The sequence below is a fragment of the Podarcis muralis genome, chromosome 10, assembly GCF_964188315.1.
Source record: "Podarcis muralis chromosome 10, rPodMur119.hap1.1, whole genome shotgun sequence".
NCBI lineage: Eukaryota > Metazoa > Chordata > Lepidosauria > Squamata > Lacertidae > Podarcis > Podarcis muralis.
Window position 1 is genome coordinate 57,370,421 of NC_135664.1, and position 26,693 is coordinate 57,397,113.

General features: G+C 42.9%; 2 protein-coding genes across 18 annotated transcripts in view; both read left to right on the forward strand.

The window, feature by feature from the left end:
* CAPRIN2 (caprin family member 2) overlaps positions 1-9,254 on the forward strand; it is a 28,004-nt gene extending 18,750 nt beyond the window's left edge. For 3 of the 12 annotated variants that reach the window (XM_028745846.2, XM_028745848.2, XM_077935111.1), the window contains 6 exons: positions 512-695; positions 1,686-1,808; positions 3,036-3,139; positions 5,276-5,339; positions 6,353-6,520; positions 7,393-9,254. In XM_028745846.2, the coding sequence (XP_028601679.2) occupies positions 512-695; positions 1,686-1,808; positions 3,036-3,139; positions 5,276-5,339; positions 6,353-6,520; positions 7,393-7,958 (1,209 nt within the window). In that variant the 3' untranslated portion in view covers positions 7,959-9,254. Of the gene's footprint in view, positions 1-511; positions 696-1,685; positions 1,809-3,035; positions 3,140-5,275; positions 5,340-6,352; positions 6,553-7,392 lie in introns of those variants that run through there. The other 9 variants (XM_028745850.2, XM_028745858.2, XM_028745851.2 and 6 more) reach the window with 7 other exon arrangements.
* Positions 9,255-14,981: 5,727 nt separating this feature from the next.
* The window catches only part of IPO8 (importin 8), a 40,995-nt gene continuing 29,283 nt past the window's right edge, over positions 14,982-26,693 (forward strand). For 2 of the 6 annotated variants that reach the window (XM_028745458.2, XM_028745457.2), the window contains exons 1-7: positions 14,984-15,306; positions 19,990-20,071; positions 20,402-20,558; positions 22,031-22,189; positions 22,765-22,921; positions 23,974-24,063; positions 25,908-26,002. In XM_028745458.2, coding sequence (XP_028601291.2) covers positions 15,223-15,306; positions 19,990-20,071; positions 20,402-20,558; positions 22,031-22,189; positions 22,765-22,921; positions 23,974-24,063; positions 25,908-26,002 — 824 coding nt within the window. In that variant the 5' untranslated portion in view covers positions 14,984-15,222. Of the gene's footprint in view, positions 15,307-19,989; positions 20,072-20,401; positions 20,559-22,030; positions 22,190-22,764; positions 22,922-23,973; positions 24,064-25,907; positions 26,003-26,693 lie in introns of all 6 variants that reach the window. The other 4 variants (XM_028745456.2, XM_028745454.2, XM_028745459.2 and 1 more) reach the window with 4 other exon arrangements.

The window sequence follows — 26,693 nt, forward strand, 5'->3', positions numbered from 1 at the left end:
TAGATGGGAGGGCAAAAGCTAGACATAAACAAGGAGAAGCTAAATCCAGGGTCTCCTCAGAAACAACAGAGCACCCAGTATAATAGAGGATACATGTTTAGTAGGAACTATTATTTTTAAGCAGATGCAGATGTATTTACTACAAGTTTACAAGAGAAGCATTCCCTGAAGGGATCCCTTTATTTTTTGCATGCTTACAGCTGCATTTAGACCTAATAATACAATTGCTGTTTTACAGTTCCTACTTGAAGTTCTGCAGCTTTGAGACTAGAACCCCTTTGAATAAGGAGTACCAATCTTAATACTTAGTTGAAATTAATTGCAAATTCCTGGTAGAATGTGATATGGCCATGGCACCGGACACCCCCACTCCAGCGTAAATGGAAAATACTTAAATTTCTACTCTATGTAGACTACACAGCACAAGATGGGGCAGACTTGATAATGCATGTGGCCTATAGAAACACTGTAAAAATAGCCCTTTTTTGCATAATTGTGTGTTGTGTTGCAGGTGTTCAAAGTGAACGCGCCTTTACCACCTCGCAGGGAGCGGGATATAAAAGAGAACTCTTTGCATCCTACAGGATATAATCAGAATTTTTGTACAGCAAGTACACAGACTCCACCCCAGGGTAAACCACAGTCTACTCAAAATGTTGAACAAACTGCTTTTTCTCAAGATGCTTTGCCAAATGGTAAGGAAAACCTCAGTGCAAGAATGGTAATGGGGACATCAAGAGTACAACTTGATTGATTCCTCAGTAATGGGGGTGCCTTACAATATTTAACCCAAATGATTTCAAGGCTCTCTGCTAGTGGCTATAAAAGCAGAAGTAGAAAAGGACTGAAGAGTGATGACTTGGCAGTATCCAACTGCCCATCTCCAAGGAAACATGATCTTATCTGACACGTAGTGAAAAAATTGTACTGTGCTGGCTGGGACTGTTTCTTTAACAATACCCTACGGAGGATAAACCTATCAATAGTCAATAGCCACAGTGGTTGTGTCCTGCCCCCACTGTCACAGCATGCCTCTGAATACCAGGGTAGTTGCTGGAAATCTCAGGTGGAGAGAGCACTATTATTCACATGCCCTGCTAGGACAATAGGTAGGCATCTAGTTGGCCACTGTGAGAACAGAATGTTGAACCAAAAGGGCCTTTGGCCTGATTCAGCTGCAATCTTACACCCTTAAATCTTCCTGGGCCAGGTGAATATTTTCTTAGGCTTTCAACTTTTGTTGCTCTTTTTTTAAACTTTGGCTACTTATGTTTTCTACTGCAAACTGTCCTATATTTGAGGGGTGGAGTATAAATTCTAAAAATAAGTCCAAATTATTGATGTGACAGCCTTTGATGAAGTAAAGTATTGTTGGAAATAACTGCATTAACTACTTGTTATGATAAACATGATTAGATTTTCAAGGAGGCAGGTGGATAACATATCTGTAAAACTTTAGTTAGTTAAAGCTCTAGAAGTGGTTTGGTTAATTGTAATAGGGGAGATGATTCTAGCTGTTCAAAATAAAGACTTGCAAACTATCTTGAAAGTCTTTAGCTGCTAAAGGTTGGGTGAAGCAATAAGGGAAACTCCTGCTTTTATGCAGAAAATTATAAGGCTATTTTTAAAGTACCCGGTTGAGGGAGCTGTTCCTGTAAGCAATGGTATTCTCACCTTTTATGCAGCACAGACGCCCACTTTCTCTAGACCACCTCAACCTTTTGTCACAAGCCGTGGATCGGTCAGAGGCACCGTTCGAGGTGGAAGGTCAGCAACCAATTCATATCGCTCTCCTGGTGGCTATAAAGGTATGTATGGTTTCTGTGGAAATACTTACCAGTGGATATATCTTAACATTGTACAAGTAGAATATAGTTGGCCAATACAAAAAACCACATAGTAAAGGGCAACATTCAAACTGCTGAACTTTAAAACTTTATTAGCTCATGGTTGTTGTTTTTTAATAGTAAGACATATTGGGTTGGATCAAAGCTGTGTTAGCAGTTGGTTGCTTGAGCAACAGGGTTTCCTAGTCTCTCCTCTGCTGTAACGCCAGGTTCCCTGAAGTCTCTCACTTGGGACCTTTCATTAAAGTGTGGCTGCAGCACAGAGGCTGAGGTTAGAATGGAGTCAAATGCTAAAATTGGTAAGCGCACCATGCACAAATAGAAGGAGGGAAGTCCCATTTCATGAGCAGCCATCTGCCTGTGCATCTGTGCATCAAACCCTTTTGTGGTGCTCTGTTGTAAGCTGCTTGATAGCTTAAGGTTGAAAAGGCAGGCACTCAATGGGCAACTTTCAAGTGCCTAAATAAGATATCTATGAAGTTGATCCATTACTTTAAGCAAAAGCAGGGGGTTGTTTTTTAAGCTGTTTTTTTTTTAAAAAAAGAATTTTATTTCTTTGAGAAGAATTGTTTATTGCATATGTTACAATATAACTCCGTACATATCAACCACAATGTTAGTCTTGTTTTTTTAAGTGACTTTCACCAAATAGTAGTATCATGTGAAAAGGAAGAAACTTGAGCCAAAAGATCAAATGCAGTATTTGCTGTCCATATCTAGTTGGATTTTGACCTCAACAAGAAACACTCATGTATTTGGTTGGTGGTAATTCTGGGATGCTATTTGGTATAGCAAACTAGGTGAATATCAATTTAAGTGTTAATGACCCTAAATAACTTTGGTTGTAAGCATGTGCTCAAACTGAAGTCAGATACATAGTTACTGAGCATTGCTCCTTTTGCCTGAAAATGCTGGCTGCCAAAGTGAGTCATAAACTCCTTAATTTTCTAACACAGGAAGAGTTCTCTAACACTGTAATTACTGGATAAACTTCCTAGTTACTCTTTACCCATAAAACAAAGTTATGTCATAAGAGTCGGAACCTCTCAGTACTCAGCAACGTATTGGGTATTTGACCTGCCCCTAGGAGGGAACTACCAGAGTTCTCCAATGCGTTACTGGATGACACGGAGATCAATCTGTCAAATCATTCTAGTTCTTAAAGCAAAGATTTCATATTTTGTTCAGCAGGTTTTGAAGTTTACAGAGGATCACCTTCTGTTCCTAATGGCCTTTATAGCCAAATGCATCTTCCTGGCAGAGATTATCCTTCAGTGCAGTATTCTCACAGGGTAATTATTTTGGAAGACTCTTGGCTTTGTGAAAGTATACATGACCCTTGGTGGTGGTGTCCTGGATTCTGCTCAGGAATAAAGATCAAGTACTTATTTGCACATAGTCAGGTTAATGGTGCTTTGCAAATTTGACTTACCAGACTGAGAGGAGTATTGTAATGTATCATTTAGTAGGGACTAATTTTAATTGAAATGCCATCTAGAAAGGGCTGAATATATTCAGTGTTCATGCTTCCCATCCTAACTCTGAGAACATGACTTACGTTTATATCTCTCAAGTTTATTGGGTTAATGCAGGCATTGCCAAACTTGGCCCTCCAGCTGTTTTAGGACTACAACTCACAAAATCCCTGGCTAACAGGACCAGTGGTCAGGGATGATGGAAATTGTAGTCCCAAAACAGCTGGAGGGCCAAGTTTGGCCATGCCTGGGTTAATGTGTGTGTCATGGAGCTATCTTTGAGTTCCCAGTGTGCTGATGGATAGCTACAATGGTATTACAACTTGCTCCACTTTCAAGGAATATACACTCATATCAATTTAATAAAGCACATTCAGTCAGCTGCAGTGATACTGGAGCAAGGGTTGGCCAAGTGGATTATGGCCCCTCCTACTGCTTTGAAGGCAGGAAAGATTTGATCATATTCTTTCTCCAGGAGTCCTCTCCCAATACTACTCAGGAGTGGGTGCCCCTGGAGCACTGCTCCTGACTGGAGCTATCCTCCCAAAGGATGGAGATGCATAGTTGAGGTGTGCATCAAAGTGCCATGCAGTCACACCACCCTAAAACATATACCTGAGGCCACTGGTTTCCCCACCTGGAGGTATCCACAAGGGCATCAATGCACTATAAAAACTGCCTTTTGAGCTCCCCTGGTCAGTCAATTAGTGTGCTTTTTCTCATGGCCATCACAACAGTCTGGAGAATCTTGGAACTCAGTGCTGTTGCCAGCAATGCCCACCGGTGCAATATTCTGTACTGACCTGACCTTCATTCCTAAGGGCAGCTTGTCTTTCCATGGAGCACAGTAACCGGTTCTCCTCATCCAACTTTTAAACCATCTCACCTCTCTGAGTGGGCCTGGCAGAAGCGGAATGTCTGGGTCCTCAAGATCAACATTCCCACACAATTGCCTTTACGCAAAACAGTATCTTATGTCCTTCTGCCTAACTACAGTAGGGGAAAGGCTTTAATTCAATCCTAGTGGATAAAGACTTGCATTCTGTATTCTATGAGTGATTGCACCTGCCAACACCATGACACACTACACATTGGCAGCCTTGTCTATAAATGCAGCAGATTTGCCATGTTAACTAGGCCACATTTCATACACCATTGCAAGTTGGACATACATGCTTCAGAATATTTTTTTTTACCTTCTAGCTAGCCTTTTTTTCTTGAAAGTTCAGCTTTGGAAACCAGTAGGTCCAGGCCATACTGTTTTATTCTTTTCCTCCTCGTCTTCGTTCTTCAGTGCACACTCTGTCTCTCACGCTGTCTCATATTACAAAGTTGTTTCGGCATCACCTCTGCCTTGGAACAGAACCACACCAGTAGAGAAAGGGGGGAAATCTGATCATGTTTCCTTCCTTCTGAGCAATAGAAGGAATCATAACCCACTTGGACACCTCCCACACCCAATAAGAAGTAACATTCATGGCGGCGTGTACTGCACCAACGTTCTAATTTAAAAGTATAGGTGCTTAATATGCATCCTGTTGATGCTGGTAGAAATTTAGTATGTTGGACTAACTACTTCTGATGTCTACTAAGCAGCAATAAGCTTCAATGCTGGTACAGTGGTACCTCGGTTTTCGAATGTCTCAGAAGTCGAATGTTTCGGTTTTTGAGTGCCGAAAACCTGAAAGTAACTGCTTTGGTTTTCAAATGCTTTTTGGAAGTCAAACATGCCACACAGCTTCCATATTGAGTTTTTCTGAAGTAAATGCTTTAGTTTTTGAACGTTTGGAACTCGAACGTTCTTCTGGAACAGATTACGTTCAAAAACCGAGGTACCACTGTGTAGCAATTTTCTTTTCTCCCTCCCCTTCCCCATGAAGTAGATGTTATATGGCTGTAAATATTGTCTGGAGGTGCTTGACTAAACAGGAACAAATATTTGTGTTCTCCTAGGATTTGAATTACCAGCAGAACTATAAGCGAGGTGGTATTAGTAGTGGCCGGGCAACCTCAAGAGGTAAGTTTACTTCAAACATTGCTTAAAATGCAGTTCTGTCCTAGATATTATTTAATACCTGAAATAAAACAACATAGGGCTGCATACAGTAATCGGATGTGCTTTCACCGCATATGTTTTTTGGCTGGAATCAACTGTCTTATGCAACATATGGGCTCCATTTCTGCTCACAAGATGAATCTAATTCTTTCTGGCCCAGGAACATGACTTGTAGAGCTATTAAAAATTGATGATGGGGAAGGGGAGAGTTGTCATTTCAGTTGAGTTAGCCTGCTCTCCTTGATGGAGAGAAGATCATGTCTCATCATTTGCCCAAAGCAAGGAGGATCGGTCAAATATCCCAGCTTTGTAGCAGATCCTGGGATTTGTTCTTGTCTTATTTTTATTTAATACTTGGCTTTTAACTGTGAAAGGTTTTCTCAGCTGTGGTACTTTCACCATGAGAGATCTCCCTCTGCCTTCTCTGGTGGATGGGGAGTTGCCCATCACTGGGTGTCCTGTTCCATCTGTAAAGGAAACTTTATGGAAAGGCAGTGTTCTCTCTCTGCCTTCTCCATACCTCAGAATCATATGAGCAAAAAGAACTAGAAAATAGTCTCTAGAGCAGGGGTAGTCAGCCTTTTTATACCTACCGCCCACTAATGCATCTTTCTTGATGGTAAAATTTCCTTACGGCCCACCAGTGCTCAATGCAAGGAGGATTCAATTTGTGCCGTAGAACCCCCTACCACCCACCTAGAATCCTGACATGCACACTAGTTGGCAGTCGGGACCAGGTTGTCAACCTCTGCTTGAGAGAATCCAAGACTAGCTTAAATAAACAGTTCAGAGCAACCATTTCACTGTAACTATTGTCTCAAGCCAGTAGTAAGCCCACTTTATACACAGGTGATTTAAAGTAGGCCTAATGGTTTGTTCAGCTTATCAAGGAGAAGTACTGAAGTTGCTCCAGTCTAGCCATATTAGCAGCTTGGTGCAGAGTTTATAAAATCCTTAAAGCTTCTGTATTTTAGGTTACAGACAAGAAAACAGACAGGAAGAGAATTGCTCATCAGGTAGAGCTCGAGGTAGAACTCGTGTTAGAGAATACTTCAGAAGAAGGGAATTGAGGAAAACTGAGAGAAATGGGAAGGAAGCAGAGTCTGAAAGCAGTCTTGTGGCCACGAGGATGCATCAGTTCAGTTAGTGTTGATTAACAGTTCAGTTGATATTGGTAACTTGGTTTTCTATACTAAATAAACACACATTTATAAGATATGTGTTTTCTGTTAACTAGATATTTAAGTATTTGTCTTGATTTCCAAGGTGAGCATGTAGCCACGGCTTATTCACCATAAACATAATAGTAGAACTATTGCATTGTCATCTTAACCTCTGCTACTCTTTCTGGGTGAAGAGAAGCTTGAATCATTTCAACGCTAAGCTTGCTGTGGAAGTGCACTTGTTACATATCTGACACACACATTCAGTTTTCAGAGTAAGGAGGTGGGAACGCTGTTTAAGAGGAAATCTGGACTTGCAGCGTGCTGATAGACTGGCCCTTGTGTTTGCCAGGAAGCAGCTCTGCTTTTTTCAGAGCACAGCACCAGCTGCTGTCAGTCAGGGAGCTACTGTGTGTTTTGGAGGTTATCTTGCCATTAGTGGAGAAGATTTTTAAAATACTGAACAAATACTGGAGCAGATGAGCATGGGGTGGGGAGAATGAATAAAGCACAGCAACCAAAGCATAGCTGGCTTGCAGCAGCATGAGGAACACACTCAATCCAGAGGCTGTATATTTGTTGGTTGAGTGAAGCTGGAGCTGCTTTGCAGCTGAGAAACCCACACCCAAGCCTCTCTAACATTGTATTCATCTCCACACTCACTTTGAAGAAAAATGATTAAAAACTTGTAAGAACTAGGTACAAGTCTAACTGGGATCTGTCTAGTCACTAATACACAAGGTCTTTTTTAACGACTGCTTGAAACATGCAAGCTTGAACAAACGAGTGCTAGAAATACTGAATTTAAGGTTACGTCAGAACTAACCATTGCTCATAATCTTCAACAACAGGATGGAGCGATTCTTCTCAGGTGAGCAGCCCAGAACGTGACAGTGAGACTTTTGACAGTGGGGACTCTGGGCAGGGTGACTCACGCAGCATTACTCCTGTTGATATGCCAGTGACGAGCCAAGCAACCACCTTTGTACCTGTGCACATCTATGCCTTCCCACAGCAAGTCAGAGCTGCCTTTTCGGCTAGTAGAACTTCTAACTTTACTCCTGGAACTCTAGACCAACCTATTACATTTGACTCCCTGTTACACAATCTTGGTGAAGCCTTTAATATCCATCTTGGTAGGTTTAGTTGTCCTGTGAATGGTACTTATGTGTTCCTCTTCAATATGCTGAAGTTGGCTGTGAATGTTCCGCTGTATGTGAACCTGATGAAAAATGAAGAGATTCTAGTATCTGCATATGCCAATGATGGTGCTCCAGATCATGAGACTGCTAGTAATCATGCAGTCCTCCAGCTTTTTCAGGGAGACCAGATTTGGTTACGCCTCCATAGAGGAGCTATTTATGGAAGTAGTTGGAAGTACTCTACATTCTCAGGATTTGTGCTGTATCAAGACTGAATACTAATGTTAACAATAGATCTGCTCTAAACAATTTGGTGAAGGAAGGTGAAAACTGGGAAGACTCATTTTGCACTGCACATTAACTGCTTAAAACACACCCACATAATTCTGAAATGGGATATGGTGAACTGTCTTGCTATGAGATGGAGTTGGGTCAGCACAAATGTGGCACTTTATCAGTTTTGATGTAGTCTTGATAGTAAAGCTGTGAATGTATGTTTGCTTTTCTCCCTGAACTGTAATTATCGGCTTACTACACTGCTCAAAATTTGCCTCAAGTCTAGGCTATTCACAATGCCTTGTGCCTCAATAAAAAATATGCCTTAGTATCAATGTCTGTACTGCTGGGTGCACATTCTAAGGGGGCGACATTTCTATGATAGAGTATATGCGTTGCATGCAAGAGATCCCAGACTCAGTCCTCATAACTCCCATCTAAAAGGATGTGGCTGCTGCTTGTCAAAGTAGACTTATAAAACTAGATGACCAATCAAGGGTCCAACTCAGTATAAGGCAGCTTCATATGTTCTTACTTTCCCTTGGAAAAATATGCAATCTAAGTCTTGGAGTAGACTCACTGAAATGAATGCCCTTGGCTGAATTGGGTCCATTAATTTAAAAGGGTCAGCTCTAAGTAGAAATTGGTTGGATACAGCCCAAAGCAAGAAGTTGGATGACTTTCAAAGTTACCTTTCCCCATTACTTTATAGAGTTTATACAGGTGTAGTCAGCTTGCGCTGATGTGAATGTAACACATGGGTAAGCTTCAAAGTTAGTGTCATTCTTTCTTGCAGTGTGTGTGTGTGTGTGTGTGTGTGTGAGAGAGAGAGAGAGAGAGAGAGAACGAACTCCACATCTACTGGGAAATGTAATAGTAAATGTAATCCCAAAAATATTTCAAGTGATATTTTACTAGTCCCAATTGTTTTCTGGCAGTTCCATGTCCTACTGATAATGCTGCCTCCTTGATACCTACTGGTGCTGCTACTTGGAAAGAAGTCCTTCTATATCTGGGGCAACACTCTAAACCAGTTCTCATTTTTTCTTGCTGCTATTTAACTAATTGAAAGTTCTTCAGGTCAATGTCTACATTGACTAGTTTTTGCACACATGGATGTATGGGCCTCTGTAGTATGGGATAATTGTCTTTAGTCCTTTGCTGAAACACTTGTTAAAATTAAGAACGGCTGTTAGCACTTAGTTGCATCTGACATGTTAGCAAGAATACCGTTTTCAACAGCAAGAGCTGGATATGCTAATATAGCTGCCCACGGTGCGCACATGTGGGGGGCGGGCGGGCGTAGAATCTGACTTGCACCTTAAAGGATAAAACCCTTACCTGCTACTTCTGCCGCCCATGAAGCAGTCTTTAGAACTGCTCTGTTGTATCAGTGTTCAGCTTCTCACTAACACAAAAACTAGCTCATGCATAGCCTTTTAAATAGATTTAATTAAGTGACACTTATGGTAGTGTCTTCCTTTGCTCACTTGAAACAAAGTCCTGCCCTTTTAAGACTTTTGGTGTAGGATGTCCTACATTCATTTTTCTGGAGCTGATTGTGTGGCTGTATACTGGCAATTGTCCCAGCCACTCGTTTCATAGCATAAAAGGCAAGGTTTTCATCTAGAAGGCTTAAATCTTGCAAGCTTTCCAATGCTGCATATGTGAATATTGGTACAAAGAGCTAAGCTGAGCCTTAACACACTCTTAATGTTTTCTTTAATCACCAAAGTTACTATAGCTTTTAATGCAGCCTAAAACTAATTGTTTCCTATCAGCTGTTTCAGGTGATGAACTCTAACTTCTCTTGAGTTCAAACTATCTGAAGTAAGTGTCACACACATGTGGTTAGGCTTCTTGCTCTAATATTGGGCAAGAGAGAGGAAGTGTTCAAACTATTCAAATAGTATTTGTTGTTTAGACTATTTTTCAACCACATTTCTTGAAGCAGTATGCAAATTAGGCAGATTACATTGCTAATACCTTGGGGTACATTTTAATCAGGGCAGCTCAACTTTCCATACTAAGTGGGCCACAAGAGTACTTCAACATGGAGCCCACAGGCCACACACTGCCTTGTGTGTGTGCACGAGGAAGCAAGGCCAAAATTTGGGACACACATCACAGCTACTTGGCTTTGGGAAGGAGGTGCAAGGCTCTGGCAGGGTTCTAGAGCCCTCCACCTCCTTCCTAAAGCTGGGAAAGCACTAATTAAGCTTTGGGAAGGGTATGCGAGGGCTGCAGGTGAGGGTAGCATCAAATGTTGCTGAGGACTCTCAGAAAAGGCCTTGGTAGCGGCATGTAGCCCTTAAGCCACACATTGGACTAGACTGTTAGGAACCCCCCCCCCAAAAAAAACCCCCACCTTGCAAGGTTCTGCATCAGGCATCCGTGACCTTCAGCCCTCTAGATGTTTTGGACTACAATTCCCATCATCCCTGACCACTGGTCCTGTTAGCTAGGGATCATGGGAGTTGTAGGCCAAAACATCTGGAGGGCTGCAGGTTGGGGATGCCTGTTCTACATTCAAAGTGCTCAAAGTACATAGAATTGGATTTGTAACTAAAGTAAAAAGTGAATTGAAGGATTGCTTTGTATAAACTAAAAGGTTTTTCAGATGTCAGAATGGAATATTAAAACTGGTCAATGGGATGGAAGCTTTAGTGCAGCTGGAGCTCTGCTTGGATAGTTTGCGAGTAAGCATATGGAACCTTGTACTTCAGTCTTCTTTGTGGGTGGGTATCAAGAGACGCGGGTGGCACTGTGATCTAAACCATTGAGCCTAGGACTTGCCAATTGGAAGGTTGGTGGTTCAAATCCTCGCGATGGGGTGAGCTCCCGTTGCTCGGTCCCAGCACCTGCCAACCTAGCATTTCGAAAGCACGTCAAAGTGCAAGTAGATAAATAGGTACTGCTCCGGCAGGAAAGTAAACTGTGCTTCTGTGCACTGCTCTGGTTTCGCCAGAAGTGGCCTAGTCATGCTGGCCACATGACCCAGAAAAACTGTCTGCAGACAAATGTCAGCTCCCTCAGCCAGTAAAGCCCAGAGTCGTTCACGACTGGACTTAACTGTCAGGGGTCCTTTACCTTTACCTTTATCAAGGATTAATGGGGCCATAAGCCATTTTTTTGTCCCAGGGTGTAAAATGAAATCGATTTTAGATTTATATCTGCACATTTGTCTTGAAGTATGTGTTCGTTGCACTGCCATGCCACATTAGCTGCAGATTTTTTGCATATGGTTTCTTAACCTGTTTATCATGTGGAGGCACACCCTGAATTGAGCTATTTCCACTCTCCATAGGCAGGGTTATTCAAATACATTTCAGGTTCCACTCCTGCTTGCTCTCCCACTGTAAGTCTTTTACAGTGACCCTGTGTGTTTATTTGATCTTCAGCTTCAGACGGGGCAGTTTGCTACTTCCCTCCCTTACTTTCCCAAAGGGAGGTGGAGGGAATCTGCTTCCGGCCTGTACAATTACTGCAATTTTACCCTCACAACAGCACTTCTGATTTAAGAAAGCTTCCTTGTACAGGGACAACTTGGAGGGGGGGGGGGAAACCTGGGCAGTCTCAGCTGCAAAAAGGGGACCGCAGCTCCCAAGTTGTTATGGGAGTGTTGCCTTTTACTTGACAGCTAATGAGCTCCCTCTCCCTAAGTCAGGGAGAGGGACCCTGTGGCCTTACAGGTGGTGGACTATAATGCCTATCACCCATTGCCAAAGCACAGCTGAGGAGGGTAGACATTTTGGAGCTATGCAAAGCCAACAAACAGGCAGTGCATCTGAAACTCATTTACACAGCTTTGCTTACAGTAACCCACACTCAGATTCACTCCATTCTCCCAAAGAGAATGGACATTGATGGTTAGTTCTTTCACCCTGTTTTTAAATTTTATTTATACTTTTCAGATATATGCATTTCACTGATTTTACAATCATTTTGACATTTTAAAACTTGACTTCCTCCCCCTTCTCTGCGATTCCTTAAATTTATTTTTAATATCTTCTGCATATCCAAACTTATTTATTTATCTTCTTTTAATATATACTCTTGCGTAGCTGCAGGTTATTACAGTAATCCTGCCCGTGTTTTTATCTGTTAACAATTTATCTGTAAATATTCAATAAACCATTTCCATTCTTTTATAAAAAGTTTGTTATCTTGATTTCTTATTCTTCCAGTAAGTTTCGCCATTTTTGCATATTCCATAAGTTTTTGTATCTATTCTTCCTTTGCTGGGACTACTTCTTTCCATTTTTGGACAAGTAACATTCTTGCCTGGTGGTAAATTCTAACATTTCCTTCCTTTGTGCACTCTTGTTTATTGTAACTCTTTTTTCTATGTCCCCTCCTCCTACCCCACTGAACACCTTCACTGGGTCAGGGTGGAATTCCTTATAGTTAGCGTTCTGTTCCTGACTGTAGCTTGGCGCTTTTGGGAAGCCCTTGAAGTTGGGAGCAGAACGGCAGCACCTAGTATTCATAGCGTGTAAATATTTTTCTTCCTATTTAACTTTTATTATGCCTCTTATGCTCATTCTTTAGTTTTTCTATAATGTAAAGCCCCAAACTTCACATTTCCTTGCATATGAGGGGCTACTGAATATAGCAAAAAGAGATAAGGGATAGGTCCTTATCTTTACACATATCCCATGTTTTGTGATGGGGATGACCAGTACACATGTGAAAGAATGTTTGTAATGATCAGGTTACCTGAAAGAATGTCTTTTCCCATATAGATTTGCACAACAGAGGTCTTTCTGGTTGTGCCACAGCCATGGATTTAGCATTAACTAGGAAGAGGACCTTTTTTGCAGTGGCACCCACTCCATGGAATGGCCTCCCCATTGGAAAACGCATGATTCAAATGGTGTAATTCTGGTGCATGCTGAAAACTTTTGTTTTACCATGTTTTTTGCTGGCTTCTGATGCCATTATGCGAAAAGGGTGTTAAATGCAGTATTCACTATAGAACACAATTCTATAGTGCATTCAAAACTGCATTCAAAAAAATGGTAAAGTCTTGACCTGACTTGTTTGCTTCCTTGTTTATCTGCAAGTGCAGGGTGCGCTGTTTCATGGAGCAAGGGGAAGTTGTGAAGTGACACACCCCACACCTGCAAATAAACAAGGAATCAAACAAGCCAAGACAGCACATAAAAAATTGTAAAGCGTTAAGACATAAAAAAACAGGGCTGCCTTCAGATGTCTTCTAAAAATTGGATAGTAGTTTGTTTCCTTGACATTTGATGGGAGGGCGTTCCACAGGGTGGGTGCCACTACCTAGAAGGCCCTCTGCTTGGTTCTCTGTAACCTCACTTCTCGCACTGAGGGAACCCCCATAAGGCCCTCAGAGCTGCACCTCAGTGTCTGGGTGCATTTATAAATTTTAAATTTATTGTTGTAGATTGTTTTAATTGTTTGTTTTCCTTCTGGGACCGTTCCCCCAAGTGTGTTTTATAAGCTGGTCTCCGACCGTAATAAATTATCTATCTCTAATAATATATTTTTTTTAAAAAGCTAGTGTGCATTTGTCTTTTTTTTTTTAGTAGCTGCTGTGTTGAAGATCAAACACCATACCCAATATTCATATCCTCTGCTACACTTTCATTGTTGAGATTCCTGCATTGCAAGGGATTGGAAGACTAGATGTCCCTTGGGATTCCAACTCTACAATTCTATGATTAACTGGCTCACACATGCAGCACTATGTGAACTCCTGGATCTGAAATGGACTACGTTATGCTTACACTGTCACCAAAGCTGCTGGAGACTGCTTCACATATAGTTAAGAAATCCTTACCTGCCACTCAAAGTGTATATGCCCCTTATTCATACATACAACAAGGAGAGTGCTTCTCTTGCCAGCATAAATTTTATCTAAATGTGTGTCAATATTGTAGTGATGAGTACAAGAGTTCTAGGTGGACTTCTTTTGGACAATGTTCTAGTACTCGGCATACACACAATATCTTTTGAAGTACATTTTTATCACAAAGAATCCTGTAGCTATGTGAGGGGGAAATTACAGTTCCCAGGATTTTTTTTGGCGGGGGATGACGACAATGGGTGCGGCTGTGTACACACCACCTTAAATGTTTGGCAGGTCAGACTAAACAAGCAGTAGCATCACGTTTCCCCCCACAGTCTGTAGCAAAAAAGAAATATTCTGGGTAAAAAGCAGGCTTGTGCGACCTTGGAAACCAACAAATTAAGGTGCTATTTATAACTTTTTTTTACTATGAGCCTAATGCACCTATATTACTTTGTAAGATAACATGGACTGATTACCTCCCCCACCCTCAGTATTTGTAAGCTTCCCTTTATTATTATTATTAATTGAATTTATATACCGCCCTATACCCGGAGATCTCAGGGCGGTTTTCCCCTCAAAGTTGCTCGCATGGGATATGACATATTAGAAGCTACAAGTTGCAGCTTTTATTTTTGGGAGGGTGGCTGGGCGGGCATTGCCCAAACCCCAGCGGGGCGGCAGAAAGGCGAAAGGCTGGGAGGAATCCCTAAGCACTCACGTAAGAGCCTTCGCCTTTTTGAGCATCCACTTTGCGCATGTGGTCTCTTGTCACACCCCTTTAAAACCCACGTCAAGTTCAACCTGTGAGGACCAGCTTGCTCCCTCTAGCTAGTACCCAAGAATAAGGAAGGGCCTCTGCCGATTTCAGCCTGGGACTGAGGGAATCGCTGCCCAAAGCAGCTGGAGGGCTGCGCGCCACTCCCTGTCGAGCACGTGAGACACTTTCGGAGAGCTGAAGCGCCACAACCTGCCGGGCCAATGGATCCTCCAGCGAAGTCCCAGCAACAGGTCCTCGTAGCATCGGCCTCCCTGCTTTCCCATATCAGCTGGAAGCCAAGGAGGGAAAGGAAGGATGCTCTCCGTAACAAACCATGGCCGCCCCCATCTTTAAAAAGTCCACAGCCGGGAGAGGGCGGGAGCGGCTGCTCTAGACCGCCCCCTCTCTCGGCTCGGCAATGTGTGTTTCGTTTCCGTACAACAACATGGCGCCTGCCATTCGGGCACCGCGAGAGAGTCGGGGAGGAGGAGAGACGCGAAGGAAAGCGCCCGGGGCGCAAAGCATCTTCTCCTTCGCGACAGCCGCGCTGTCGTAAACCGGTGAATGGCTCCCGTGTGGCGAAGGGGGAGAGGCGAGCTGGGGATTGTGTGCGGCGGCGGCGGCGGCCCTTCTCTCTGAGGCGCCTGTCCTTCTCCCCCCACCCGCCCGCCGCCATCGGAGAGACATGGATCCCAACCGGATCATCCAGGCGCTCAAGGGCACCATCGACCCTAAGCTGCGCCTGGCGGCCGAGAGCGAGCTGAACCAGGTGAGAGCGCAGCCTCCGGCCCCCTTCGCCGCCCCCGACCCGCCCAGGGGATCGCGGCGGAGGCACTTCGGGGATCAGCTGCTTCCCCTCCCGCCAGGCCTCGGCGGAGGACGGGGCTTTGTTTCCCCCTCAGGGGGCGGCCTCCCTCCTCGCCTCCCCCTCTTGCCTCGCCATGGTGGGCGCGCTCTTTCCATCTCTGAGGAGAATCCTGTCACTGCACCTCACCTCCCCACCCGAAAACAGCCTAGCGGTTTCCTTAACGGATTTACACGGCTATTCGCCTACATTCCTGTCCCGCCTCTCCTCCTCCCGACGTGCGCTCTTCCCGTGTTTTATCCCTCACGGTATAGGTGCCGGATCCCTGGGGGCCCAAGCACCCACAAAATTCCCCATGAAGGGGCCGGGCACCCACAAATCCCGGCGCCAGGGCCATGCACGATGCATGGCACCCATGGCCCCAGGCACCCAAGCAGGCGCTCCTGCCTCACAGCCAAGCTGTGAGGTGGTTTAGGCAAAGAGAGGGGGGCTGGCTCTGGGATCACGCAGCCAGCTTTCATGGGTTGAGTGCGGGATTTGAACCCAGGTTTCACCCAGCCAGGACCTCGGGTGGTCTCTCAGCCACAAAAGCTGACCCCTCCTCCCTGTGAAGCACCCTTTGGTCTTTTCAGCACCAGAGGACTCTGTCCAGAAAGGAGCCTGTGGGAGCGGGAAGAGGCACTTTGCAGACTTCCTTATTTACTACTGTGCATGTTTTCATGGACTGGAGCCCACACAAATCTAATGAGAGATCTCCAACCTTGGGAAGCTTACCACCAGCCTTGTAAATAATCCCGCAGAGTTTGCTTGCCTGCAAAAGACGTTTACTTGCTTGCTGGGGGCTGGCAGAGGAGGGAGGGAGAGCCATACATTTAAAGCACATCCTCCCCCGTAAACTGTAGTTTAAGTGTGCTGGGAATTATAGCTCTGTGAGAGCAAAAGTTCCAAGGATTCTTTAGGGGAAAGCATTGTGCTTTGCATGTGCTTTGAATGGGGTGTACGCACACAGCCCAAGTTGCTATGCTGGGTTTGTACAAGGGGGCTTCCCTCTGGCAACACGCTTGATTTCTGTGCTGGGCATATTCTGTGACCACCTGCATCCAAAATGGTTTTCCAATAGAACACTAGATGTGAGACCTGTAAATACTATGGTGCTGATTATTTGTTCCCTTGGGGGGAAAAGTACATCGAAAAAGAAAAGAAAAAGAAAAGAAGGGACAAGATACTGTATTTCATCTGTCTTCAGCTATCCTTTCACTTGCCTACATGTCACCTATGGCTATTAGGCTAGTTCTTAGATACAAGACTAGTTTGGACCTTAAAGATATGTCAATCTACAGGGGGCCAGAAGACGTTGCTGTTTTAAGAGAAAAGAGTTTGTGTGTGTGTGTGTGTGTGTGTGTGTGTGTGTGTGTGCTGTAACAGACTGACATGGCAACCTCACTGAAAGTTCTGTTCACTTTTGTTTGGCTTTTAAGCAGACATCTCAAGTTTTGAAGGTTGACAACACGTTTGGGAATTTTGGGCTCCCTGGTTGGTATTGTGGGTACTCTACAGGTCTTAGACTTGTGGCTTTTAATTTCGCAACTTTTTAAAACCATCCTAACCATTTTTTGGTGGTGAAATTCCTTCATGCTACAACCTATGGTAGTTCCTATGATTCTTCAGCAGAGTTATTTTTTGACAAGTTGACTTCTTCATCACCATCCCTCCGGAATTTTGATATTTTGAAATTAGATTGTGAACTTTTCCAGCTTTTTTGAAGGTTGCCAAATTAATTACAAATCAGCAAGCAGTAAACTTCTGCTGCAAGCCCCACTGAACTCAGTGGGACTTCCTTCAGAGTAGGCATGTATAGGATTGCTTTGCATGTCAAAGTAAAATGCCTCACTTTATGGAATCATTATACTTGTACATTGAAGGTTAGTTCACAGTCCCTTAATGATCAAAACTACTGCTAAGCAACCACATGAGTGACAGTTGTATTAGATTAGGATAGAAGATCCCAAATCATTCACAAGTCAATGGCAAGATTCTGTGGTAACTGGATTGTACAAAAAGAGTCATGTCAAAAAACATCAAAGCCATGATACCTGAGAGAGAGCAGAAGGTTGTTGAATTTCAGCTTGGAATCAACATGCTTCCTGTGATCCAAGAATTCTTAGCTTTAGATAAAAAAGATCCAGGAACTCGTCAGAATGCCAACTTGTAGCTTTATTTGTACAAAGCTTTTTTTGTAATTCTCATAATGTAAAAAGATATCAACACAAAGCAGTATATTACTCAAGTCAACTTTGACAGGGCATACAGACTGCAACCCCCCGGCACATCTTTGCATCCAAACTAGCCCTAAAAGTTTTCAGTTCCTGCATATAAATACACATAACATGTTCATTTGGTTGTGATTCTGACAATGGAAATGAATGTAAAAATGGTCGGATGGGGGTGGTGTCAATGAAAGCTTAATTTCCTAGCTTTTGTTTGGTTCCATACTTTTTCTAAAAAGAAGAAGAGCAGAATGCAATTTTCAACATTATGTTGTTTGAAGTATATGTTACCTTTGGCCTTCATTGCAGAAGGGTAATAAAAGAAAGGCCAGCAACTGACAGCTCCTAAGTCAGGAGTCGCCAACCTGATGGGTACATTTGCAATCTGGACAACAGTTGTGGGCAACCCACACATGCCCTATTCTAGTTGCTACAATAGAATGCTTCTTTTTAGCCTAATTTCAGCAGAGGGAGAGGTTCCAGGGAAGGTGGACACATTTGCGTGATTCAGAAGCTTCAAATATCAAGTTTCTAAATTGGGGGGGGGGCAATCTGAGTTATTATTATTTCTATTATTTTTTCTATCGTTATGCATCATCTGTGTTTAATGTTATGGGGCCATAGCTCTGTGGTAGAGCAGTTGCTTTGCATACAGAAGGTCTCAGGTTCAGTCCCTGGCATCTGCAGGTAGGATTGGGAAAGTCTCTGATCTGAAGCTCTGGAAAGCTGCTGCCACTCAGTATAGACAATAATGAGATGGATGGACCAATGGTCTGATATAAGGCAGCTTCTTATTTTCACTGCTTGTTTTGAAAGAAGCCAAAGGAGAGCCTTAATGACCCAGATGGAATTCTGCCCTTTATCCATAATTCTCTCTTGCTTTAATTTCTGATACCCAGATTTAGGCTTTCTTTTTTAAAAAAGGTATCCAACGTATATTGTGGCATTCATCCTGGATGAACAGCAAAGGAGGTATTCATTTTTAAAGAGGATCAGATCGGTTACAGTTTTACTTTTGTCCTTGACATGCTGACACATTTAGCTGCCAACTGCTGAATGAGGTCTTCGGAACCTTCTAGCAGATTTTAGTAAATCAATGCCACAGTGATGCTAATGCAGTTCCCATTTGGGAGAGTTAAGTATAGTGAAATGTCGTCAAAAGAATGCAACAGCTACAGACTTCTTAGGATGAACTCCATTAGTGACTGGTGCTGATCCATCAGTACCTGGTCTTGCATTTCCTTTGTGCTTGTGCTATTGCAGAGTGCCTGGTGCAGTGGAATCTGGCAGAAAATAGAGGGTTTGGGAAACTAGAGGGTTCTTGGTTGAACCAAGAGGGGATGTGAAGGCAACCCAGTCAGTCATATCAAGTCAAAGGCCATCCACCTACTGCAAATAAAATATATTTCAAGTGGGTGGAGTTAGGTGAATGTAGGAGTGATATGGGCAGTACAGTATACAGCTACTCTCCTGCCCCAGCGGCTAAAGTTCAAATAAAATATGAGCGATGGGAGAGAAACAATTTAAGAAACTTTGGAAATTGTTAGAGGGTTTTAATGTTGTGTGATTTCATATCCAGCAGTCTTTTTTCACTTAGAAGCTCAATCACTCAGAATAATTTTCCTGAGTGCTCTAGTTGACTTGATTTTTTGTGATATCGGAAAATGCCTTTTCCAGTGATAACTGGAAACTTCCATCAGAATGACTGTGGCCAGGCTGACACCTTTTTTCCTTCTTCCAGTTATTTTAATTTATTTCCTGATCCTCAAGAAAGTATGTAAAAGTCAGCACAGAAAACTACCTTAAAAATATGTTGCATATAATTAATATAGGAAACTAATATTTTGAATGTACTTTGTACTTCTCAACTGTTTATGAAGGTAATAGTGTTTTATTAGAAGCTTTGCTGTTGCAAGAAGCAGCAGCAGCTTTGCTGTTGCTTATAGTTTGGAGGTGGAAATAGTATTATTATTTTCCAATTTTATTAAAGAAAAAAATGGTCAAAACCACAACTGGATTCAAGAGCAGAACAAAACCCATTGTGTCTTAGCCAGCTTTTCATTTGGAGTGTGTCCACCGCATGCTCAGCCCTTCAAACCGGTACTTCAAACTGCTTAACTTTGCAGGAGAACATCTGATTTGGAAGGAAATAATATTTTCCTTATTCATGGCAATAAAGAATCATAGAATTGTATAGTTGGAAGGGACTCCTAGCATAATCTAGCCCAACCCCCTGCAATGCAGGAATTTCAGCTAGATCATACATGACAGATGGCTATCCAACCTCTGCTAAAAAAACCCCCCAAGGAAGGAGAGTACTACAGGTTAACTTGTTTTACAATATATGGTGCTTTTCTGATTGACTTTCTATGCATTTCAGTCCTACAAGATCATCAACTTTGCTCCCAGCCTGCTACAAATAATAGTTTCTGATCAAGTGGAATTCCCAGTCCGACAGGCGGGTGAGCAGAAATTATTTCTATGTGTTATGTTTAGAATTTGGTTTGATAGTCATACATATCCAGATAGAATTTGGTTTGATAGTCATAAATATCCAAATTCAGCTACCGTTTCTTACTTTGATGGTTTGCTTGCCTTGGCTACTGAGACCTAAAGTTCAGAACATGTTCCAGCAAAACAAGGAGGGTGCAGTAAAGAGCCTGTGAGGAGAGTCCCAAGGGCTCTATAACGGCTGCATTCGGACCTTGGTTTTTTTTTTTTTTAAAATATTCAGCAGTCTTCCACATGCTAGGACACTAGGACTTAGGGATGTTTTTCTTCTTTCACTTCAGCTGCTATTTACTTGAAGAACATGGTGACGCAGTACTGGCCAGACCGAGAGCCACCACCTGGAGAAGTGATATTTCCATTCAACATTCATGAAAATGATCGGCAACAAATTCGGGATAACATCGTGGAAGGAATTATTCGTTCTCCAGACTTAGTGAGGTATGTCAGGCTTGGGGACATGCATCAGAAATCCCTGAATTGTGTTCCAGGGAGAACTAATGCTTCCATTAGGTATGAATTATGCAGATCATGCTACTTTACGTCAGTTTTTACTCTGTATAATTCTTTTTGAAAATTGTGGTTTTCCAGGAGGTGATGGGTTAGGAAGGGTAATGGAAAGTAAGCTAAAGGACTTGGAGTCACTTCTGTAATCATTCTTAAGTGGAGGCTTCCCAGAGAGCTGTTTCTAAAGAAGATGGTTTGGATATTTCATGTTAAGGTCTAAATGAGAATTGTAGAGAGGCAGGCTAATGAACAAAGGGCAATTAAAGCTAAAATATTATATCCTTTTGTCACACCGAGGAAGTTTTGTTTCCCAGATGTAGATAAAGAAAACTCTTTATAATCCTTTTTTGACCCAGTCTAGATGATAAAGAAAGATCTGTTCTCACCCTGCCTGCCAGCTGTTCCACATGAGTGTGTAATGAGGAAAGGCTGTACTTCCTTGGTAGAGCGCATGCTTTGCATGCAGAAGGATCCAGGTTGAATCTCTGATGTTTCCAGATAGGCTGGGAAAGACTCCCGCCTGCAGCACTGGAAAGCCGCTGCCATTCAGTGTGGACATTACTGAGTTGGACCAATGGCCTGGGTTGATATAAGGCAGCCTCCTGTGTACATGTGCAGGCCTGATTGATACCAACGCAGAATCCAGAAATGGGCTGTGCGATTTGGTCTGAGTGTGTGGATATATGCACATGGGCCCTCTGCAGACATTAGGTCTATTCATGGATATCAGGTGGCCCAGTGGATGATACCATCTCACTGTCACACTGCATATAGCCTCTAGGTCACCCAAGATTGACCCTGGGTTAATCATAGAGACTGATGGTCTGCAAGTTTGCAAATCTTGTGTGCTTTAGTTTCTAGTAGTCATTAATTTGTGTGTATGTTGTTTATTTTGTTAGTCCATTGCTCTCTGATAACTCGAGGAGGAAGGAGAAGACACCAGCAATATGGTTTCATTACACAGTATTCAACTTAACAGTTACTCTAGTGCAATGACTTCTAGGTGTTTTATGGAACTGCCCTGCCCTGCCTTCTCCTCTCCCTGTATGACCCTAAATCTGTTCTTGGGTTTCCCCCAACCCTTCAGAGCAGATTTATAGGGCATGCAGGGCATGTGCAGGGAAGTTCCAATCCATAGCTAAAAGGCCTTGCACTAGTGGAACTTTGTGGTTGGATACTGCCCATAGTTACACTGAATGTGATTTCACATATATCCCCTCATCCTGTCTTTGTCTTTTGAAAGGTTTCTGATCCTCTCCTTTTGCGGAGGATTGTCTGATAGCATTTATTACAGGAGAAAGTTTGCTCTGGGTTTCTGATACAATTAAAGAATTTGCCCAAATTTGCTTCTGTTTACCAGAACGTGTTACTTCCTGACACTCTCTTCTTCTTCCCCAACCTTTCAGGGCCCAGCTGACAATGTGCCTCCGCACTATTATCAAGCATGACTTCCCAGGTCACTGGACTGCAGTGGTGGACAAAATAGGCTATTACTTGCAGTCTCCCAATAGTGGGAGCTGGCTTGGAAGTCTGCTGTGCCTGTACCAACTCGTGAAGACCTATGAGTAAGTGGATCTTCTTCTGGGAAAGCCCCTTGCCCAGTAGCCTTGCTCATACAGATGGCAGTGTCTGGAGAGCACCTCCAAGTACATGCATGTACCCCTCCTTTTGCCTTGACTGGTTCCTTGGAGAAATAGCTTCTCAATTCTCAAAGTAGAATGTATGTGTGGGGAGGGAGAAAGACAGGAGTCCACCCATGTGCTCAGGAGAAGGCAGCTCTAGCGAATGGGAAGCAATACTTGCATTCATCAAGGTTAGGGCAGAGTGAGTAACATGAGAAGAGAGACTCATGCTTTTTTCCAGATGAAAGTAGATAGAGCTTGATTGCTGTGTGCAATATGTGAGTCAACACGAAGGTTCAAGTAATTATCAGATTACTTAATAATGCTGTACAGCTGTGTAAGTTATAGCATATTCGCCAAAATGTCTCTGATTTGCTGTGCTGAAAAATGGATAAAAATGGTCCGGCAGGGGTGGACGGATGGCAAGCAATACTGAATCTTTTCCTTAAAATTAGAAGAATTAGGACAAGTGTAAAAGTTTGCTCCCTAATTGTTTCTGGGTCTGGCTGCTTCTGCAGATACAAGAAGGCTGAGGAGAGAGAGCCCCTCATCGCTGCAATGCAGATATTCTTGCCTCGGATTCAGCAGCAGACAATCCAGCTCCTTCCTGACAACTCCCATTACTCTGTGCTCCTTCAGAAACAGATCTTAAAGATTTTCTATGCACTTGTTCAGGTATGAGCCTCTGCACGTAAAGCAATCAGGTTATAGAGAGTTCTGGGGTGGGGGTGGGGGACCCTCTGCATCAGAGGCATACTTCAGAGTGTTTCATTCACTTACAGCTTGCTTACTTACAAACTTGGATGTTTAAGATTACAGTCTTAGGCCTGGACTTCACAGTATTTCAGAAAAGAAAAAATGCTAATGAGAGATTATAAAGCCTGCAACTTGCACATGGGTTACGTTCTGAGGATTGTGCCTAAAGCCAAAATCATGTAGAGTCAAAACACATTGGGTGTACAGTAATGGCAGATGGAATTGCCAAAGTCTTTTTTCCCTGAATTTCCTCTTTTGAAATTTTTTTGCCAAGTGTGTAAAGCTGAATGAGCACAAGTTAAAGGTGTGTAAGTTGCAGGCTTACTGTGCGTTTATAAGTGCCCCTGGAATGGACATATTTAGTCCTCTTTAGAAAGTCCTTAACTATGTAAGCATAAACAGTTTGGCTGTGTAAAGTGGGGAGCTCTCTGTACTTAAGAAGGCTTCCTGGACATTGTAGAAACCAAGATTTCCCTTCAAATGAATGGGGGCCTTCTTTTCTAAGTCTAATTGCTGTGCAGGGAGGGAAACTGATGAGGAGAGGCAATTTGCAGCCCTGACACCTTTTTTAGAACACCTTTTCTGCATCCCCTTTCTGTTACTTCTGTGTATCACAATACCTTCACACTTCCCCCCATGCTTCTTCTGTATTCCTCTGTGAAACTTCCGATGCACTCCTCTTAAATAAATCCCTGAAAGTCATTGCTGCCCATGGATGACCAGGTGACCATCACATAACATACACTCCCAGGGCATTAAGAAAGGTAGTCCTACCCTGTCTCTTGGAGCAAAAATAAATGAATAATCCAGCTGTGTTGTGGTGTTGTATCAGTAGTGTAATAAATTGTTTTCTTTAATAAAAAAAAGGTGTAATCTCTGGATAATATAGTCTGGAAATACAGCAATACCTTTACTCTTTGTGTGTGACACCCCGCCCCACTCCATCTTTTTCTTCCTTTCTTTAATTCCAGTATGCACTGCCACTTCAGCTGGTGAATAACCAAACTATGACTCAGTGGATGGAGATTTTCCGGACTATCATCGACAGAAGTGTGCCTCCTGTAAGGATTATATTACTGGGCAACACTAACACCTTTGGGGAAAAGGAAAGGGGGAAGTGTAGCTTAAGGGGCATAGTAACTTAACCACACACACACACACACACACACACACACACACCGTTTGCAGTGTTATTAGAGGCTTATCCTCTAGTTGTGTTCCAGTGTTTTAAAAAAGGAGGCAGAAAGAAGGACAGGAGCAATTGCTCACACTTTCCACTGGCTTGGCAAGAATATAGTGTTTCTGAAATACAAGGAAGAAGATACATAGGAAAATCTGACTTCAGGTGCCACCCACAAACCTGGCCCCCTGGCCTCTGTAAGCACCGAGTGATGTCATCACAACATGTGACCATTGGCTGCCTTGCTCATGGTACCCTGTTACAAACGGAGCACTGTTGCAGCCTCCCAACTACAGTGGTGCCTCTGGCTGTTTCACGGTCTCTGGGCCCTGTTGGGCTTCAATGCCCATGTATACCCAGGACTTGCAAGGGACCCATTGCCTGTGTTGGCGCATCTCTGTGTGGGTCATGTTCTATAAAAGCAGATCAGCACAGGAGTGTGCTGCCAAGTGTGGTTGCAGAATCTCCCTCTTTGAAGGTTTTCATGGAAAACTTAGCCAGATTCCTTTTGACCAGGCTGGGCTTGGGGCCATTGGCTGCCTTGACAGTGTGGTGTAGTGGTTAAGAGCGGTAGTCACGTAATCTGGGTAACCGGGTTCGCGTCTCCGCTCCTCCACATGCAGCTGCTGGGTGACCTTGGGCCAGTCACACTTCTTTGAAGTCTCTCAGCCCCACTCACCTCACAGAGTGTTTGTTGTGGGGGAGGAAGGGAAAGGAGATTGTTAGCCGCTTTGAGACTCCTGAAGGGGAGTGAAAGGCGGGATATCAAATCCAAACTCTTCTTCTTCTTGACATGGGGAGAAGGAAACAAGCATGGTTCTGGCACAGTGGCCCTAGATATCAGTTGCTGGAGCTTTGGGGCTTTCGCTGGAGTGGAGCAGGCAGAAGGTACTGCTCAGTTGACTCAGTTGTAGAAGCAGATATTGCCCGTTCCCTTCCGTGCTTGAAGATTGCTCCAAGACCTAAGGATGTACAGTGATGTAGCTTAGCCAGAACCTACCCTTAGTCCATGAGGATTGAGACTCAAGCTGTGGAGTTCTTGACATATGCAAGTTAGTTTTGCACAATAAATTATACAAGCTTTAAAGATGCACAGATTTGGCTTGATGTTCTGTGCATGCTATGACATGCCAGGGCAGGGTCTGAAGGCACTTGATGCTGCAGCTTTGCTGAAGCCAAGCAGGTCTGAATCTAGTCAGTGCCAGGATGGCAGATGCTTACGAATCCTATGTATCTTGCCTTGAGTTTTACCATGAATAGGAAATAAGCAGGATATAATTCATAATAACGCATTGAAAGGTATGGGGTGGACACTACAGCCTGCATAATGTAGTCTGCAGAGTATGAACCATGTGGAATTTGCCTCAGTAACAAATTCTGAGGGTTTTGTATTGGTGGTTTCGGAGAACAGTCTCAAAAGAAGTAATTTTCAGTCTTTTTACAGTGGTATCCTAAATGTTTATTCAGAAGTAAATATCACTGTGTTCAGTGGGGGCCTTTTGATTATGAATCTTTATATTTTAATGTTTGTGTTAACTGATCTTAATACTATGTAAACCACTTCAAAGCCAATTTTGGTTCTAGGTGGGGTGTGTGTGTGTGTGTGTGTGTGTGTATATATATATATATATATATATATATATATATATATATATATATAAAACTTTGTTAATGTTCAATGTTAATTTGTGTACACATTGACTGATAGTTATTTCCTTTCATTAGGAGACTCTGCAGATTGATGAAGATGATAGGCCAGAACTAGTATGGTGGAAATGTAAGAAATGGGCTTTGCGGATTGTTGCTCGCCTTTTTGAAAGGTAAAATGCTAACTAGAGCAGATTTTCTGAACTCTGTTTTTCTCAACACTATACTTCAGTCATTTTTCTATATATTTAATGCAGAGCTTTCCAAACTCTGTGTCGTGACACATTTGTGTGTTGCATGAATACTCCCTGCACCCCTCCAGGGGCTGGAAAGGGGTTAGTTTAACCTCTGGTTTGCTAGTAAAACTGAATTACTGTGTCGTGAAGTGAGGCATGTCTAAAAAGTGTGTCACCAACACTAAAAGTTTGGAAAACTCTGATTTAATGTAAAAAAGTATCCTTACAAATCTAAAACAGGAGCAGAAACTTCCAAACTTCTTATGGCTGCACCAGAGGGGTGTGTGTATGAGAGAGTCATAGTCACTTGTGCCTGTAACGGTAAACCAAGGTTTAGCATTGTGTCTGAACAAGCTCTGTATGTTCTTTCACACTTTTGTTCACATCTTTTGAAAAAGTTTTACGAATTTTACTGAAGATCTCCATTGAATATTTTCTTTTGCTCCTTTTCTGTTTCTCATCTTGCAACTATTTGTTGAATTTGTATATCATCCTTCCTCCAAAGATCACAAGGTATAAAATGAGAACATAAATTACATAACAAAAAACCCAAAAACAAACTAGAGCTATTTTGAATATATCTAGAGCGTGCAAAAGGGTGGTGCTGTGGGTAAAACCTCAGTGCCTA